We start from the raw sequence: 16794 nt of genomic DNA, 5'->3' as shown, positions 1-16794 counted from the left end.
TTTTTTGAGACAGGGTTTTTCTGTGTAGCCTGAACTACTTCGAATTCACTGAGATTCACCTGCCTCTGCAACCCAAGTGCTGGGATTAAAGACGCATGCCACCACCACCTGGCTAACCATGTTTTTAGACATGTACTTAACACAGTGCAGATTACTCTGAGGGGATACACAGTATTAGAAAATGCCATTAGATAATACACTAATTTCCACATCGGTAGAATAATGACACTTTTATGGAATAAGTATTCTATAGACATGATGTTGGTTATAATGATGGTTTCATGACATCGTTGTCATGACAAACTCCATGTAGGAGACTCTTGTATAAGTTCAGTCCAAGTTCTTTCAAGAATATTTTCTTGAAATGCTGTTGACACATTAGGAAAAAATGTTTATCATCTTTTTTGATCAGCAGATATTTTTTGAGCTTGCCCTTTTAATTTAGAATATAAGGAGAGAATAGATTCCATATAAAGATAATGATAGGGGTGTTGTATGTTGTAATGTTGCTGGTGCCTTTAAATTAATGGAAAGAGGCTTTATATTTATAGACTTTATGATAAAACACCTCTTTTAATTTTTTAACATTAAGACAATGGGAACACAGAGTAGAACTTATAATACTTTCTCTGTAATGAACCACATAGCCAGTTCTGAGGACTCCGTAGGCTGTCTATTCTCTGTTGTAACTGCTTACCTTTGCTGGTGGTATATAAATGAATGAGCATGGCTGTGTTCCAATAAAACTTTATTTATGTACACTAAACTTGGAATTTTATGTGATTTCTACATGTCAGAAAGTACTCATTTTTGGAGTTTTCCTTCCAGCCACTTAAAACTGTAGAAACCATTTGGGGGCTTCTGCGCTCATCTGCAAAAGTAAGCTGTTGTAACAAGAAATGGACAGCCCACAGAGTCCTCATAGGTCATACCAAAAGGGGAAAGAAAAAGGAGAATAAGTTGTTGGTTGCTGCTTCCTATGGCCTTTTATGACAGTGACTTTAAGTATTTTGAAACTAGTGTAATATCTAAGAGTTTTAGCATTCTTCTCTTACCCTTTGAGGGGAGGATGAATAAATTTTACCCATGTCTTCTGTGGGACATTTATACACCAGATTGGCTGAAGTGAAGTTAGGTGATTGAGATGTTTCATTTGAAAATGATTTCTGATCGGAGTTGCTGAGTTCTCTTATATTTTTTTCCAGCGAAACTAGCAGTGTTTGCAGCAGCAGTGACACAGGGCTCTTCACCAATGATGAAGGACGGCAAGGTGATCTTCTTAAACATTTACAAGTTTTTTTTAAGACTCTTATTTTTTAAGTTTCAAGTTATGTGTATACATGTGTGTCTGTCTGAGGGTGGGTATGTGCATGTGAGTGCAGCTACCTATGGAACCCAGAAGAGGACGTCAGATCCCCTTGGAGCTGGAGGTAAGCAGGCTTTGTGGGCTGTCTGAAATGGGTGCTGTAAACCAAATTCTGATCCTTTGGAAGAGCAGTGCACACTCTTAACTGCTGGGCCTTTCCTCCAGCTCACTGGCAAAGTCATCATGATTCCAGCTTTGGGACTTTGTCGTTGATCCCAGTGACTGGAGTGACTTATTGTAGGCACATGAGAGCCACTTGGGGAATTGTGAAAATACCAGATTTTCTGAGCTGCTGGAAATCAAATAGATTGGGAGTTGGTCCCTGGAATCTGTAGTTTTTACAAGCCCCCAAAGTTCTTATATAGTAGTTCTTACATAGTTCTTATATAGTAGCTTATGGCTTGAGAATCATTGGTCCATGGGGTCAGAGCGTCAAGGCTGGAGCTTGTGAAAGTTTCTTTTAATTATAACCAGTAATAGTCTCATACATAATTCTTTTGGGGAGGGTTGATATGTTTTTACTTTTACTGAGGGATAACTTTTACCTATTTAAGTTTAAATGCCTGTTATTATGACAGTCATGTGAATAAACCCTGTAATGTCCTGGGTGAATGTTTAGTAAGTATCTTAAAAAGTCACCAAGTATCCCACTTAAATGTGCATTTTTTTTTCCCTGAAGGAACCCTGTGTGTGTGCATGCGGGCCTGTTGCCTTTTGTTTTTGTTCCTTGTACCTGCTGCCTTTTGATTTTGTTTGTTTTTAGATGATTTTAAAATTAATGTGTATGAGTGTTTTTGCCTGCATGTATGTAATGTGTACCATGTATATGCCTGGTACCCTCATAGGTCAGAAGAAGGCATTGGATCCTTGGAACTGGAGTTGTGGATGATTGATCACAAGTCCCTATGTGGGTGACCCCAGGTCCTCTGTAAGAGCAACAAGGGCTCCTAATTTCTAAGCCATCTCTCCAACCTCTGCTTTTAAAAATCACCTTTTGTGTTATGTGCTTTCCATTGAAGCATTCCACAGCTAGAAATTTACTATTTTTAAATATCCATTTATTTTCTTTTTTGTGTATGTGTGTGCCTGATTGTATGTATGTGCACCAAGAGGGCACATGAACCTGAAGAGATCAGAAAAGAAATCATATCCCCTGGAGCTAGGATTATAGACAGCTGTGAGCTGCCATGTAGGTGCTTGGAACCAAACCCAGGTACTCTGTGAGAACACTGAGTGATCCTGACACCAAGCCATCTCTCTAGCCCTTGGAATTATTTATAACCATGGCTCCTTAACATTGCTTGGAATACAAGAGCCCCTATTGAGTTGATAAACCCTGGTAAGTGTAAGTGAGGGTGCAGTAAGCCCCCAAACTAGACTATTCTGTGCATGGGAAAAAGGTTTACTGGGGATCAGACTGCCAAGGCTGTCTCTAGGAGAGGATGGCAAAGCAAACTGGCAGGATTTTATCTGGCGGTCTCATAGTCTCTGCTACCTCAGCCAGTCCTTTTCTTCTTATTTGTTTGTTTATTATTTTGGTTTTGAGGCAGGGTCTCTCTGCATAGTCCTCGATGCCCTGGAACTCATTGTGTAGACTCGGCTGTCCTCAAACTCACAAAGATCATCCTGCTTTTGCCTCCTGAGCACTGTGGCACCATGCCTGACTACAAGTCCTTTTTAAAAATTTTTGTTATTGGATCATGAGTGAATTGTAAGAACCAAAGTTCTCATTCTGCATTAAGTTGTTGTCAGAAAACATGATCTGGTGAGTTTACCTGGTGCAGTGCATGTTCTGAGAAAGGCTCTGGATGAAAATGGAACGAGCATGTCACAGTGCATAGAAACTGGCTGAGTTTACCAGTGCCTGCCTGAGTCCATCTGTACACTGGCTGTCGAGGCACATGCACAGTGGTGCTCTCTGATTGTGCTCCCCAGACCTGCTCAGCTTCATGAGAGAACTTGCTAGTGTTTGGTTCAAATCAGAATCTTTGGTATCTAAGGCCCAGCAATCTGTTTGTCACCTGACATGTGTCTTCCTTTCCCCACATCCTGGTTTTGACACGCCCTCAAGTGCATCAGATGCTTGCTGAAGTATGAGAAACTCTGTTTTCAAGACAACTGTTTGCAGTGTTTGTTTGTAGTGAGACACCAATATATACCAAAGAACATCTTCTTTGGTGCTTAGTGGTAATAGCTATTATTTGCAGAATGCAGGCTTCATTGTCCTCCTTGGAGATTCCAACATTAATTTTAAGAGTCATTATCCTGTGTGGTAGTGGCTTCATGTGTTTGGCTTGTGGGACCTGGCATATATAGTTGGGGGATGAAGGTCTCATGAACTTTAGATGCTGTCATAATAGTTTATTTTATTCTTGCAGTTTGGTGCCTTTTTCTTACCTGTTTTGTTGGCAGGAATACACTCTAGTAGTAGCAACTGAACTGTTGTATGGTAGCTGATTGAAAGTTCAAACCAAGAGGTTGGATGTATGGGTTAGTTGAGACCTTAACCATTAATGAACAATGTGGCCTTGGGCAAATGTCCTTGAAAAGTCTTAGGGAGTTTTATTGCTTGTTTCTGTGATTATTTTTTTCCTGGTAGCTTGGATTTCTAGTTTAGATTTTCTGCCCCATCAATGAAATACCAACCAAAACAAAGTATTATGATAAAATGTAAATATGTAAAAATCCCCCAGTTGTAAAAGCTAATTTTTGAATTGAGGAGCATTTATTTATTACTTTGAACTCTATTTATCTTCACAGTGGATAATGTTAAGGAAGGCAGTTTGGTTTTTATGGGAAACACTTGGGCTTTGTCAGGTTATGGGGTGCAATTCTGACTTCATTTACTAGCCTAACCCTGACTTCTGGGCATTCGTTGCCTCACTGTAAGTTGGAGCTATTGTGTGTTTTGGAAGAGATAACGTATTTTCAGGTTTTCTATGTGAATTCTGGAGGACTGTAAGCCTAGATCTTAGACTTTACTATTGAAGTGGTGAAAAACAGTCTAGCATTCATGTGGATCTATGTTGATACCTTAGCTTTCATCTTAGTGTACCAAGAGGAACTGCACAGGTTCTTTTGTACTTTGATTTTTTTGACAGTATCATAACTATAGCATTGAGAAATCCTCCCGGCATTTGGGTTTTAACATGAAACTCAGGACATGATCTGTTTGCTTTAGGGGATGATGAGCAAAGTGATTGGTTTTATGAAGGAGAATGTGTCCCCGGATTCACTGTCCATAACCTGCTGCCCAAGTGGGCTCCTGATCACTGCACTGAAGCAGAAAGGATGGACTCCGGACTGGAAAAGCTGTCAGATCCCACATTCCTTTTACCTTCCCGGCCAGCTCAAAGAGGTGAGTTTGGAGAAGACCAAAGCCAAGGTCATGACATTATAGTTCTCTTTGGGAAGACTCAGTGTGCCCTAGTCAATCACTCACGTGCCTCTGACCATGCATTGCTCTCTGAACTGTGGAGTTAGCTCAGTATTCTAAAGGATTCAGAAGTGAGTCACAAAGCTCAGGGCTTTCCCATTCCTAAGTCAATCCATGTAGGCTCATAGGACACATTTAGGAAGCCTGGCATCAGTCACATCACAGTGACATACTCTGTTGCAAAGTTGATGCAATATTTCCTGAATGCTTCTTGGGAGCTTGAAAGATTGGCTCTTTTGAAGAACATTCACATACAAGAAATTAGGGCATATTTAAGTGGATGGTTTTAAAAGACTTCTTTAAATGTATTTGTTTTAATCATCTTATTATTGTGTACTTTGACACAAATGCATATCTGTTCCTTTGCTTTATTTCAGTTCTAAAGGAGCAGAATGGGGTGGAAAGGCCCTTAACAGGAGATAGAAATGTGGTGACACTTCTCTTTTAGTTAGCTCCATATTGTGACCAGGTTATTTCACTTTTTGGAATGTCAGGGCCATTGCCTAAGATGTGTGACAATGAACAGATGCCATTTAGCCCATTTTCTGATATTGTTGATGTTTGGTGCTCAGAGTGGCATGCCTGTGATCATACTACTCGGGACAGAGGCATGGGCACAGTAAGTCTTTCGCAGATAGCCTTGTGAAGATGTTGGAGTAAGGGCTCCATTGTGCTAGGACATCTGTGCTTATGGATCTTTCTTTGTTTCGTTTTTTTTTTTTTTTTTTTTTTTTTGGTTTTTTGAGACAGGGTTTCTCTGTGGCTTTGGAGGCTGTCCTGGAAGTAGCAACTAGCTCTTATAGACCAGGATGACCTTGAACTCACAGAGATCCACCTCCCTCTGCCTCCCGAATGCTGGGATTAAAGACGTGCACCACCACTATCCGGCGTTTATGGATCTTGTATGTTCAGTAACTGAGGCCTTCTTCTTTCCACAGGATACCACGCTCGTCTGAATCGGTTGCCAGGAGCTGCAGCTCGGTGCCTCAGGAAGGGGCGGAGAAGGCTGGCTGGGAAGGTGACAGATGTCATGGTTTCTCCGGTGCTGTGGGAAGGTGGTAGTCCCCATGGGATTTGCGTGCCCTACTGACAATTGAAGGCATCACAGGACTCTCTGGAGTTAATGAAACCAACTGAGATATTCTGGGAGTTAAGGGTGAATGAACATTATGTGGGATTTAAATGGATACAAATGTGAAAGATAAACAATTTATCCACATAGAAGTTCTGATCAAGTACGCACTGCAGTCTCTATTGCATATGGACCACTGGTTTGATCTCTCTCTTCTGCATTTGTAACTAACCCTGTATTATTATATAAGTTTAAAGTCTGTTTTGGCTTCTTTATAACTCCTGAATTCAGGAATGTGTTTTTATCCTAGGATTGATTTAAAAAGGAGAAAGCTAAACAACAGCAAACAGAACCAAATGAACAATGCTTTCTCCCCCACACATAAAATATCACTAAGCCTGCTTCACAGTAGTTCAGGAGCTCTTCCCTGGCCTCTAGGGACACCTGCTTCTTGCCAGGGCCTGTGCTGGGCACTGGGCCATTGATTCCTCCAACTGTTACTTTAGCCCACAGGGAGAACTTAGATTCAAAGAAGTAAGAAATGTGTGGCATTCCCTCCATCCAAGTAGCAGAATGGAGACTTGAACCTAGGGTAACTTTATTCTTTTAAAACTAAATTTATTTTTGTTTTTTACCTTTTGGAGACAGGGCCTCTGTGAAATCCAAACTGGCCTGGTACTTGCTTTGTGTCCTAGACTGTCTTTCAACTTGAAATTTTTCTGTTTAACTTCCTGAATCCTAGGATTATAGGCATGTGCCTAGCTCTTATTTAAATTGTATTCTAGCTTTGAGATTGAGGAATAGGCTAAGGCAAAGGTTCCCTAGCCAGACAGGGAAGATGGCAGTGAGGAAGAGTTTGTCAAGCATTTAGAATGCCTGCTACCATGTTTGCCAAGCCATGTGTGTGGTTGCTGGTCACATTCATCTGGCTGCTGCTTTGTATTGTAGTCTACCCAGAGAGCTATTTTCTAAAGTTTGGAGCATTGGGGGGGAAAAGAAAGAAAAAACAAATAAGAGGTATGGTTAATTAATTTGTGTGTGTTTACCTCAGAAGACAATTTGCAGGAGTCACTTCTCTCATTCAATTATGTGGATCCTGGGATTGAACTCAGGTCATCAGACTTGGCAGCAAGTGCCTTTACCTACTTAGCTATTTCTCCAGCCAGATTCTTTTTTCTTTAAATTCCAATTCCACTCTTTAACTGGAGAGGCATTTGATCATTGGAAGAATCACGCTGTGTTCCTTTTGGCTTACTCCATTTACAGACCATGGACCTGAACATCCTTGTGGGTTTTAGGAGCTCACTCCTTGACAGGGAGCCCTTCGGTGTGGGTGGGGTTAAGGAAGGCAGAAGTTTGAGGATAAAGGACTGAGGTTTTACTCCCCTTCTGTTGATTAGGTAGAGTAATGATCTCCCCCCCATCTGCTGCCTTTCTTTAAGCTCAACAAAGAGCTATCTGCTTCCATGGACATGAGTTAGTTCATCTTGAAGGCGCTCTTCAGTGTTCTTGAGAGGAATCTAGGCTTTATTGGACATGCAGCTAATGATCTCAAGCAAATAGGGTGAGATGTACGTCTAAATTCATCCTCATCACCTTAAAGGGAGATCTGTCATTTCTAGCAGAGGTCACAGCTCTGCTCTCCCTGCTCCTCTCCTCATCCTTCTCTTCTCTTTCTAAACTGCAATCATAAATAATGAGTTTCATTCACAGCTCCCTGCCAGCGAGCTGCTAATTACGCAAAGTACTGCTTGTAATTTACACAGTAATAAACTGTAAATTTAAATATTATGGCATTTTAAGTTAATAATTTTTCTACTGTAACAAATAGCTCATTATTAACCCATATTTTCCCTTGGCCTCTCTACATTCTGTATCTCTGATCTAGAGGCACAGCCAGAGGGATGAAAAATATGAAGAATGCAATGTGCGATCCCTCCACTTAGCTCCACCCCTGTTTGGAATCTGACCTCAAATTTTTCTAAAGCTGGTGGTTCTGTTAAAGTGTGCTTCCTATTCTTCAGGCTAACTCACACATAGTTGAGTACAAATGCCAAGATACAGATGTGTTTGAGGAGCACTGACATTCCTGCCTGTGACTCGTACCCTCTCTCCTTAGCACTTCCTCTTGTGTGTGACTCTTGTCTCTGCAGGTTGCTGTGACAGCTATCATTGTAAGTGTGCTCATTAGGGGAGGGTGAGTGCCTTTTGCCACTCTCCAGTGGAGGTGACTGGTTTGCTGTGGTGTCGTGTATGCCTCCACACTGCAGTCCTGAGAGCCTAAGAATCAGTTCATACAGCCTTCTGCTTTTACTTTGGAATAATGTTGAAAGAACAGAACACAGTGATAATCTTTGTGCTTTGTGACTGTTGTGGTGCTTTGTGGTCTCAGGGCCTTGTGCATGCCAGGCAAGTGCTCTACCACTGAACTATATGGACTGCTTAGTTGTGTAAGTAGCACAAGTTCTTTAATGCACAGGCATGTAGTCAGCAGATATTCGGTGTTTGTCACACTTGTTGAGCCTCAGTCAGATAGTTCATGGAGTGTGCTCTTCTGCTGAAAACTGGCTCCTGTCACCATAGACGTACACCTCCAATCTCTCAATTCTTGGGAAGCTGGAGTTTGAGGCCAGCATTAGCTACACAGTGAAATCATGTCTCAAAAAAAAAAAAAAGTGTCACATCTTCCAAAAGTTTTTCTGCTTCTTTGTACTCTACATCTAAACAACTAACAACTATACACATGTTGAAACATTATTTGATATTAGTTTTGTATTTCACTTATGTGTTAATTAAAAAATAAACAGGGCTGGAGAGAAAGCTCAAGCTGGTAAAGTGCTTGTGGAGGGCTTGAGTTTGTTCCCTAGAACCAATGGGAGAAAACCTCAGGTGCAGTGGCATGCTTCTAATTCCAGCACTGGGGGAGGAGGAGGGTGCAGGAAGATAGCCGAGGCTCACTGAACAGACAGCCGAGCCTGCTTGGTAAGCTCAGGCCAGGAGAGACTCTGTCTCAAAATAATGTAGACAGTGCCTGAAGAATGACACCTGAGATAGTCTTCTGGCTTCCACTCATGCACACACTTATGAGTGCTCATGTGTGTGTACCTGTACACATACTTATTCAAAACTATATTTAAAATAGAAAAAATATCCCAAGTCCAACAAACATTAATGGCTTTTTAAAAGCCTTTTCAGTTAGCAGAAAATAGCTAGGTAATAGATGATACTTCTAAGATGGACTCACATTTTTAAAAAAAGTTGCTGTTGGATTTTAAGATTGGTACAACCTCTAAGATTGATTGGCTGGCATAGTTAGAGAAAAATTGAGCTTGATAACAGCTTAAATTGTATATATTTGCTTCTGTGGTTTGCTGACACTCTTTTTCTTATCCTTTTAGGAGACCAGCATAAGCAGTCTAGGACCCGAAAGGATAAGCCATATCATCAGTGACCACCGGCAGAAAGAGTAAGTGCTTGAGTGCCTCCTGCTATCCTAGCCTGGTCCTTGGGGAAGGAGGTAGAGAGGGCTTTTATAAAGCAACCTTTCTATTAGACTTGAGAGCCAAAAGAGGGATTTTTAGAGACTGGTGCTTGCTGACAGTTAGGATGGGTAAAGTCAGGCTGGCAAGATGGCTTGTGGCTAAAAGTGCTTGCCACCTGTTATTGCATGTTTGATGACCAGAGTTTAATCCCAGAGCCAGAAGGAAAGAACCAACTCCATAGAGTTGTCCTCTGACCCTCACAAGTATGCTATGGCATACATAATAATAAAAAGTAAAATTTAAGAAGGCTAAAGTCTTCAATCATGACAGTGATTTTTTTTTTCCTTTCTAGAGTAGTTTTTATTTTGTTGCTTGTTATGTTTCTAGGTGTTATATTAGTCTCCACCACTAAGAGACTATATTTTAAATGCATTTTTCTCTCTTAATTTTTTTTAAATGGTCATTCTAAATGCTTCTGTTCTCCTTCAGGACTTTTTAAGGAGAATTCTTTTTGTCCTTGTTACCATGGTGAATGCAGTAGGAAGCATGAATGTAGCTGCCTTTCTCATAACAGCTTCATCTCGTAGACGGTTGGCTTTGTTGTGTGCTTTGCTTTCCTGTGGGTCTTCCTTGGCTAAAATTTGAATAGCTGCTGAATAAATACATACGTTTTGGGGCTGGGGAGATGGTTCGGTGGATCATGCAAAAGGACTGAGTTTGGATGCCCAGCACCCACATAAAGAAGCAGGTGGTATGGCAGGCCTGCCTGTAATATCAGCACTTGCCAAGTAGATCCCAGGGCAAGCTGGCCAGCAGGGAGCTCTAGGTTCAGTGAGAGACCTTGCCTCAATAAATGAAGCGGAGAGTGAGCCCCAAAGACATGAGCCATTGACCTCTGACCTCCACACACAAGTGTACCTGTGACCTTACATTCCTTCATTCACACACACATGCATACATATTGTGTACAACTACATATGTTAAAATAAAAAGCAGCCCACATTTGTATATGCTAAAGAAATTGTATAATTTATTCCTTAATCATTATGGTCAGTACCCAAGGGCAGTCCTATACACAAACCTCATCTGGTTTTGGAGTTTGAGTCCTATTCTCACTGCACAGCTGTGTCTTAGTTGGCTCTTCCTTGTCCAGTTGTCTGCTGTCCATTGTTGCCTTCTCCGCTGGAGTTACCGCAGGGAGACTGCTGTCCACACACAGCTAGTGTCCTGCTCCTTCAGCTGCATCTCTCCCGGGTCCTTCTTCACCTCAGATCCCACCCGGGATCTTCTTCCCTCTTACTTTTCCTGTCACTTCTTTATCGTTTTCTTTCCTGTTATTCTCTCTCTTTAGTTTCTGCTTACCATCAGCTGGGAAAAGAGAACGAAAGCAGGTAAGATAATTTTGGGGGTCATCTTTTATCATTCAGTTTCCTTTCCTTTAGAAAGAATAAAGCATTGGCCTCTGATTCTCCTCACATTTCTGCTTGTGCACATGAGGTGAGTAAGATCATGTTCCATCATTCTTGACTCTTTTGAGAGCTGAGTTCTGTAAGAACTGTAGCCAGAGCTGGATGTTGGTGGCACACGCCTTTAATCCCAGCACTCGGAAGGCAGAGGCAGGTGGATCTCTGTGAGTTCGAGGCCGGCCTGGTCTACAGATCGAGTTACAGGACAGCCTCCAAACAATACAGAGAAACACTGTCTTGAAAAAAAAAAAAGAAAGAACTGTAGCCTTGGGTCCAACTGCACTTGTCAGCTTCTTATTCATAACACATTTCAAGGGAAGCCTGGTTTTATTTTAGCTCCCCCCACCTCCCCAGGTTTATTTTTACTTACCAGTCCATGTACATATGTGCATGTGAGCTCAGGTGCCTGCAGAGGGTGTCAGATCTGCTGGAGCTGGGGTTACAGACAGTTGGGAGCTGCCTGACATGGGTGCTGATGAGAACTGTACTTGAGCCACCTGGAAGAACAGTATTTGCTCTTAACCATTGAACCCATTGTTTCGATTTTGAACTTTGATTAAAAATGTAAAGTGAGTCTCATGTCTCTGGTTTAGTTTGCCGTTTAAATTCTGTGCTGTGACAGTCTGAGCATAGGACACAGAAGGCTGAGCTCCTTTGGGGGAAGTAATCAAGGCTTTGGAGCTTTTTTCTCTTATTTTTTTTCTTGGCTCCCCTTTAGGGAGACCTTAATACATTTTGACTTTGAGGAGGATCCATGATTTAAAAGTAACTCACAGTGGTTGTTGTTATGTTTATAAACTCTTTCAGTTTAGAGATGAGGGTTGCCTAACCTTAGTTCTGAGCTGTGAAGTTGATAGAGACTGATGGGCAAAATTTCTCAGCCTTCGCTTGCTCCTTGGTTGACTGGTTAGCATTTTATTATGTTACACAAGTTTATATTTGAAAAGTTCACTGGGAAGTTGCTGTTTCACAATTAACTAGAACAGTGGAAGATAAAACCAGTGTGTGTTTATGAGATGATTCTAGTTTACATATTTGAAGTTATTACATTAGAAAAATGTACTTACTATGTCATACCTTGTAGAAAAAGGACAAAGCTGAGTGTAAGTAATTGGTGTAAAGAAAATTCTAGATGAACAGTAGTGCATGTTGTTGGCAGATAAAGAAAGGGTCATGAAGGTGGCATGCGAGAGATTTGGGGACTGTTAAACTAGAATGTGGATCATATTTGCTTCAGAGCAGGCCAAGGCAGGATTTATAGCCATCCTTTACTCTACATCGGTTATGTTCAAGTAGGAACAATGCATCATGGGTTTTAACTATTTTCCTGAAGTTGCAGAGCTGTGTGTACTAAGTTTCTGTTCTTTTTAAGTATGTTTGAAGTTACCACTCAAGTTCTTTCAGTCTTAATTCATAAAGTTCCTATCTTTTTTTCAAAGGACTGTTTATTGGGAGAGTGCAAAGAGGCCTGGCAAACATAAATGAGGCGCTGTACACAGTGCCCTGTTTGATCCTCAGCTCCTGTTGGTCTGTTGTTTGTGCTAAGAATGCATTGCACTCTCACCATCTTAGTCACCTTGTAGGGCCAATAGGTGAGAAACTGAAATTACTTTATGGCCTGAAAGGCAGTACTTGAGTTAGCCCTGCCAGTAACCCTGTTGTAAGACAAGTAGGATGGCCAGTGATACACCCTGGAGAGGAGTCTGGCTTATGCTCTGTGGTGCATTCAGTTAGGCCGTCTAACTCTAGGCACCTTCTGTTTACACTGCACTTATGCAGTGTACCAAGATGTGCTGTGCAGTTGTCCTTGAAAAGGTAATTTCATGCTAGTCCTCTTGGGAAAAGACTGATATATAGTGGGTAATCACTAAGTATAGGTTCCCAGACTGTCCATTAAGAAATACTGTGTTTGGCTATTTAAGTGATTATTGCCTGAAAGTTCTGCTTGACGAGGAACAGTTTTGTTTGCTATGTGCTGGGACATTATGGACATAAAGTTAGACATGCACAACTTTATTGAATGATATTGATGTTTGTGGCAGTAGGGTTGGACATAGTCACAGAGAGCATATAGACTGCTCTTTGGAATCAGGTCTCTTTCATTTAAGCTATACTAAAATAATCTGATTTATCCCCACAGTTTAATCCTCTCTCTCCTCTTTACTCCCTGGATGTTCTTGCTGACGCTTCGCATCGAAGGTGTTCTCCTGCACGCTGCTCTGCCAGGTAATTGGCTCCCAGCGGTGATTATGTTCTTTTGGGAAGTGCTGTGTTCCTTTCCTAACACTTGAGATTGTGTGGTATATGTGTACAGGATCTGATTGGATCCTTACAACAACCTTTAGAGGTAAGTCGCTGTTTCACAGATGTGGAAATAGCCTAAGAGTGGAGGAATTTTTCCTGTGATCATATGACTGTGTCTTCTGGCTCCTACTTTGTATTATTTCTGCTGCTAAAAGCCCATGTTCAAAGAACATTATTAATGTCCCTTGCCATGACCTGCAAAGCCCTGCATAATCTGATTTCTGCAAACATGGCCAGCTTCCTTTCATACAGTCCTGTCCCTTCTCTGAGCGGAAAGATCTAACAGTACCAGTGAGCTCCATTTTCTTCTTTAAAAATGGCAGACCTTTATTCTCATTCTCATTGTCTGGAAACCTCTTTGTACCCCTAAGATAACTAAGGGGTCATCTGAAGCACCATCTGTTTCCTCCATAGTTCTTACCATTGTCTGTAATGAATATGTGTACTAGTTTATTTAAAATTCCACCCCTACCCCATTGTCTTTCTCTGGGGTGCAGAGACCTTGTCTGATTCCCTGATAAATCTCAGCATGTGCATCTGGCACTTGTTAGGCTTCTGTATGTATATGACCCATTTCTCTTTATGATTCTCTTAATTCAGGTGACACACAAGTGGGTATGGTTTGATGATAGCATTTCTTAGCAGTGTTATTGTGCATAGAACAACTTACAATCTGGATCAAAGAACTCTTGTTAGTTTTGGTAGCTTGAAGAATTTCTTTTCCAAGGTTCTGATACTTTTTGGTTTTTGTTTGTATGGTTTGTTTTAGTTTTGGGTTTTTTTGAGACAGGCTCTCACTTTTACTATGTAGCTCTGACTGTCCTAGAACTATGTAGACTAGGCTGGCCCCAAACTCACATATCTGCTTGCTTCTGCCTCACAAGTGGTGGGATTAAAGGGGGGGAATTAACACTACACGCAGCTTTTGATGTATTTTTATTAGTCAGCTCGTAAGTAAATGTGCTCATAGACTTGTGCTATAGCTGCACAAAGAAGTGGCTGTTCTTTGGACATAGTCACAAAGAGTTAAGATAATGAGCCCTGTTGCATAACTGCTGCTAGGTCTTTCTGCTGAGGAAGTAGTATTTTAAGAAGGAAAGTCTTTTGAGAGATGAGACCATTGTAAATAATGTTGCCAAGATGTGGAATTGTGCTGCATGGTGGTGGCGCACACCTTTATTCCCAGCACTCAGGAGGCAGAGGCAGGTGGATCTCTGTGAGTTTGAGACCAGCCTGGTCTACCAGCCTGGTCTACAAGAGCTAGTTTCAGGACAGTCTCCAAAGCCACAGGGAAACCCTGTCTCAAAAAAACAAACAAACAAAAAAACCCAAAAAGATGTGGAATCGGGGCTGATACAAACTTCACTGTAGGCCTTTATTCCAGTATCATGCTGTTTATCGTTCATTCATTCAGCATTTGCTGACTCCCTTTGTTTTTGTTTAGAACTGAAGCTCTCATGAGAAAATCAGATATGGAAACTGATAGCTATGATAAAAGCTTGCACCCAAAAGCTGTAACACACAGAGATGAGGTTCCTAATGCAGGCCCATGGGGGTTTTCTAGATTTCAGTCCATGAAGAACACCTCTGGGTTTTTTATGCTATTTGTAGTAGTTGTGTGTGCTCTTTGGGAAGACCAGATGAGCAGCACCACATAAATCCAGCACACACAGTGGATTACTCCACCCTCCTTCCTCCATGTCTGCTACCTGGGCTAGCACTGGCACTTCTCTCTTCTTCCATTAGAAGCCTCTCCCCGACTCTCCTGTAGCCAGTACCCAGAGCTGGATTCATGATACTTTGTGCATCTTGTTACTTTGTCATTGTTGCTGCTCTCTTGACTGGTGGCATTTGTGGGGGCTTAGGAATATTAAGAAGTCTCAGCCAGTTTCTAGTGTGTGTAGGTCAGGGGAGTATTGCCATTGCTTTGAACTCTTGCTAGAAGCAAAGGAGAGAGGATGGAGGCCATTACTAGTTGTCTTTGTCTTATCTTTAGGTAGCAGTCCCACATTAGTAGGCTGTATGCAGGTTCTTTGAAGTTGGGGGTGAGGAGTTTGAGTTTAACAGTCATTATCTTATCCTTAAAATTTTCTGTTTTAAGTTATTTACCTCTATTTGGCCTATACCACAAGTGTGTGCATTGTGTGTGTTGTATGTATAATATCTTCTGCTCCCTTGCAGTTTTCACTTAATGAAGGACACAGGAAGATATGAAAGGTGCTGCTTTATGGAATGATCAGAGTAGGTGTCCTTGGTGCAAGTTTCAAAAAAAATATGAGTGAGAGACACTGAGTTCTTAGGGATAGTTCTCAACCCGTTAGAGTGATGGGTCTCCATGCATCTAGGTGTCATTGGAGCAGGACCTGTCTAACTCTAGTTTGGGGAACTTGTATGATGGGATTTGGAACCATGCAGTCTTTTAAAAAGAGTGGACCATTTAGCAAAAGCCTTGCATCAAGGAGAGGGTATAAAGGAGCAGAGTGCTGGAGAAGAGGTAGCTGAATGACAGCATTACAAAGTGTTTCGAATGGAGATTTTATCTTTTTCTTGTCCCATTTTATTTGTAGTAAGAAGAAATTCCGTTCAAAGCATCTGGGCAGCACTGGGAATTTTACACCCATCATTAGAACGATTTGTGCGCGTGTGTGGTGACTGTGTTATCATTAGTGGTATAATTTTATTTTGCAAAGAGAGAAGTGTTTCCTGTTTTATCACAGCTTTCCCTGAGGAGGGCTGCTGTATTAATTTGCTGTATTGCCTCCTGGCTGTTCCCAGGCTGTTTTTCCTCTTCATCATGGAATTTTTAATGGCCCTGGTGCCTCTTGGGAAGCATGTGAGGAAGAGTTCCTCGGGGAGTGCTTCCCTTTTTTCACATGCCTATAATTACTCTCCTTTAAGAGCACAAAGAGTCTGATAATCATGCCTGGGCTCTGAAGGTTCCCTCCTGTCAGGGATCTGAGCTGAGCTACTTCTTTGCTGGACACTACTGGCTGCACTCTGTTCGACTTCAGCATCTGAACATGGCCACCTCAAAAACCACATACAGCTTGGAACTTCAGAATAAGCTGAGGCCACTGGGGTATGGTGAGTGACCTCAAGTACTTTAAGTTAGCGTTTCAATATAAGCAAATAAGAAATGAGACCTAATTTAAGGTAACACTATATGAATGTGTCATTTGGCAGGTGAAGACTCATGGAGGGAGACTTTTTACCTTTCAGTAAATTTGTAGGTTCTCTCTAGAACTACTTCAACCCTAACTCTTCTTGGGAGTCATCCAGAGAAGCCTTAAAAAATGCATTCATAGGCACTAAGGGAGATGGCTTCATTGATAAAGTACTCTCTATACAAGCACTGGGATCTGAGCACCCGTATTCTCTCTCTCTCTCTCTCTCTCTCTCTCTGTCTCTCTCTCTCTCTCTCTCTCTCTCTCTCTCTCTCTGTGTGTGTGTGTGTGTGTGTGTGTGTGTGTGTGTGTGTGTGTGTGTGTGTGTCTTTCAAGTTAGACACCTCAGTACTGGAAAGGAAGAGACAAGAGGGTCTCTGGGGTTTGCTGGCCAGACACTCTAGCCAAATCAGGGAACCCCAAACTCTATCTCAAAAGTTGGAAAAAAATCAAAGAAGGTGCCCAATGCTAACATCCAGTCTTCATACTCATATATGTGTACCT

General features: G+C 41.6%; 1 protein-coding gene across 1 annotated transcript in view; it reads left to right on the top strand.

Annotated features, from left to right (window-relative positions):
- Gpatch2l (G-patch domain containing 2 like) overlaps positions 1-16794 on the top strand; it is a 47097-nt gene that overhangs the window by 15180 nt on the left and 15123 nt on the right. The window contains 6 exon segments of the mRNA XM_040742710.1: positions 1206-1270; positions 4548-4724; positions 5741-5820; positions 9273-9340; positions 10708-10747; positions 12963-13048. Coding sequence (XP_040598644.1) covers positions 1206-1270; positions 4548-4724; positions 5741-5820; positions 9273-9340; positions 10708-10747; positions 12963-13048 — 516 coding nt within the window.

This window comes from Mesocricetus auratus, unplaced genomic scaffold (genome assembly GCF_017639785.1).
Source record: "Mesocricetus auratus isolate SY011 unplaced genomic scaffold, BCM_Maur_2.0 Super-Scaffold_15014, whole genome shotgun sequence".
NCBI classification, from domain to species: Eukaryota; Metazoa; Chordata; class Mammalia; order Rodentia; family Cricetidae; genus Mesocricetus; species Mesocricetus auratus.
The sequence above is the reverse complement of the archived record's forward strand: the minus strand, read 5'-3'. Positions and strand labels throughout refer to the sequence as shown.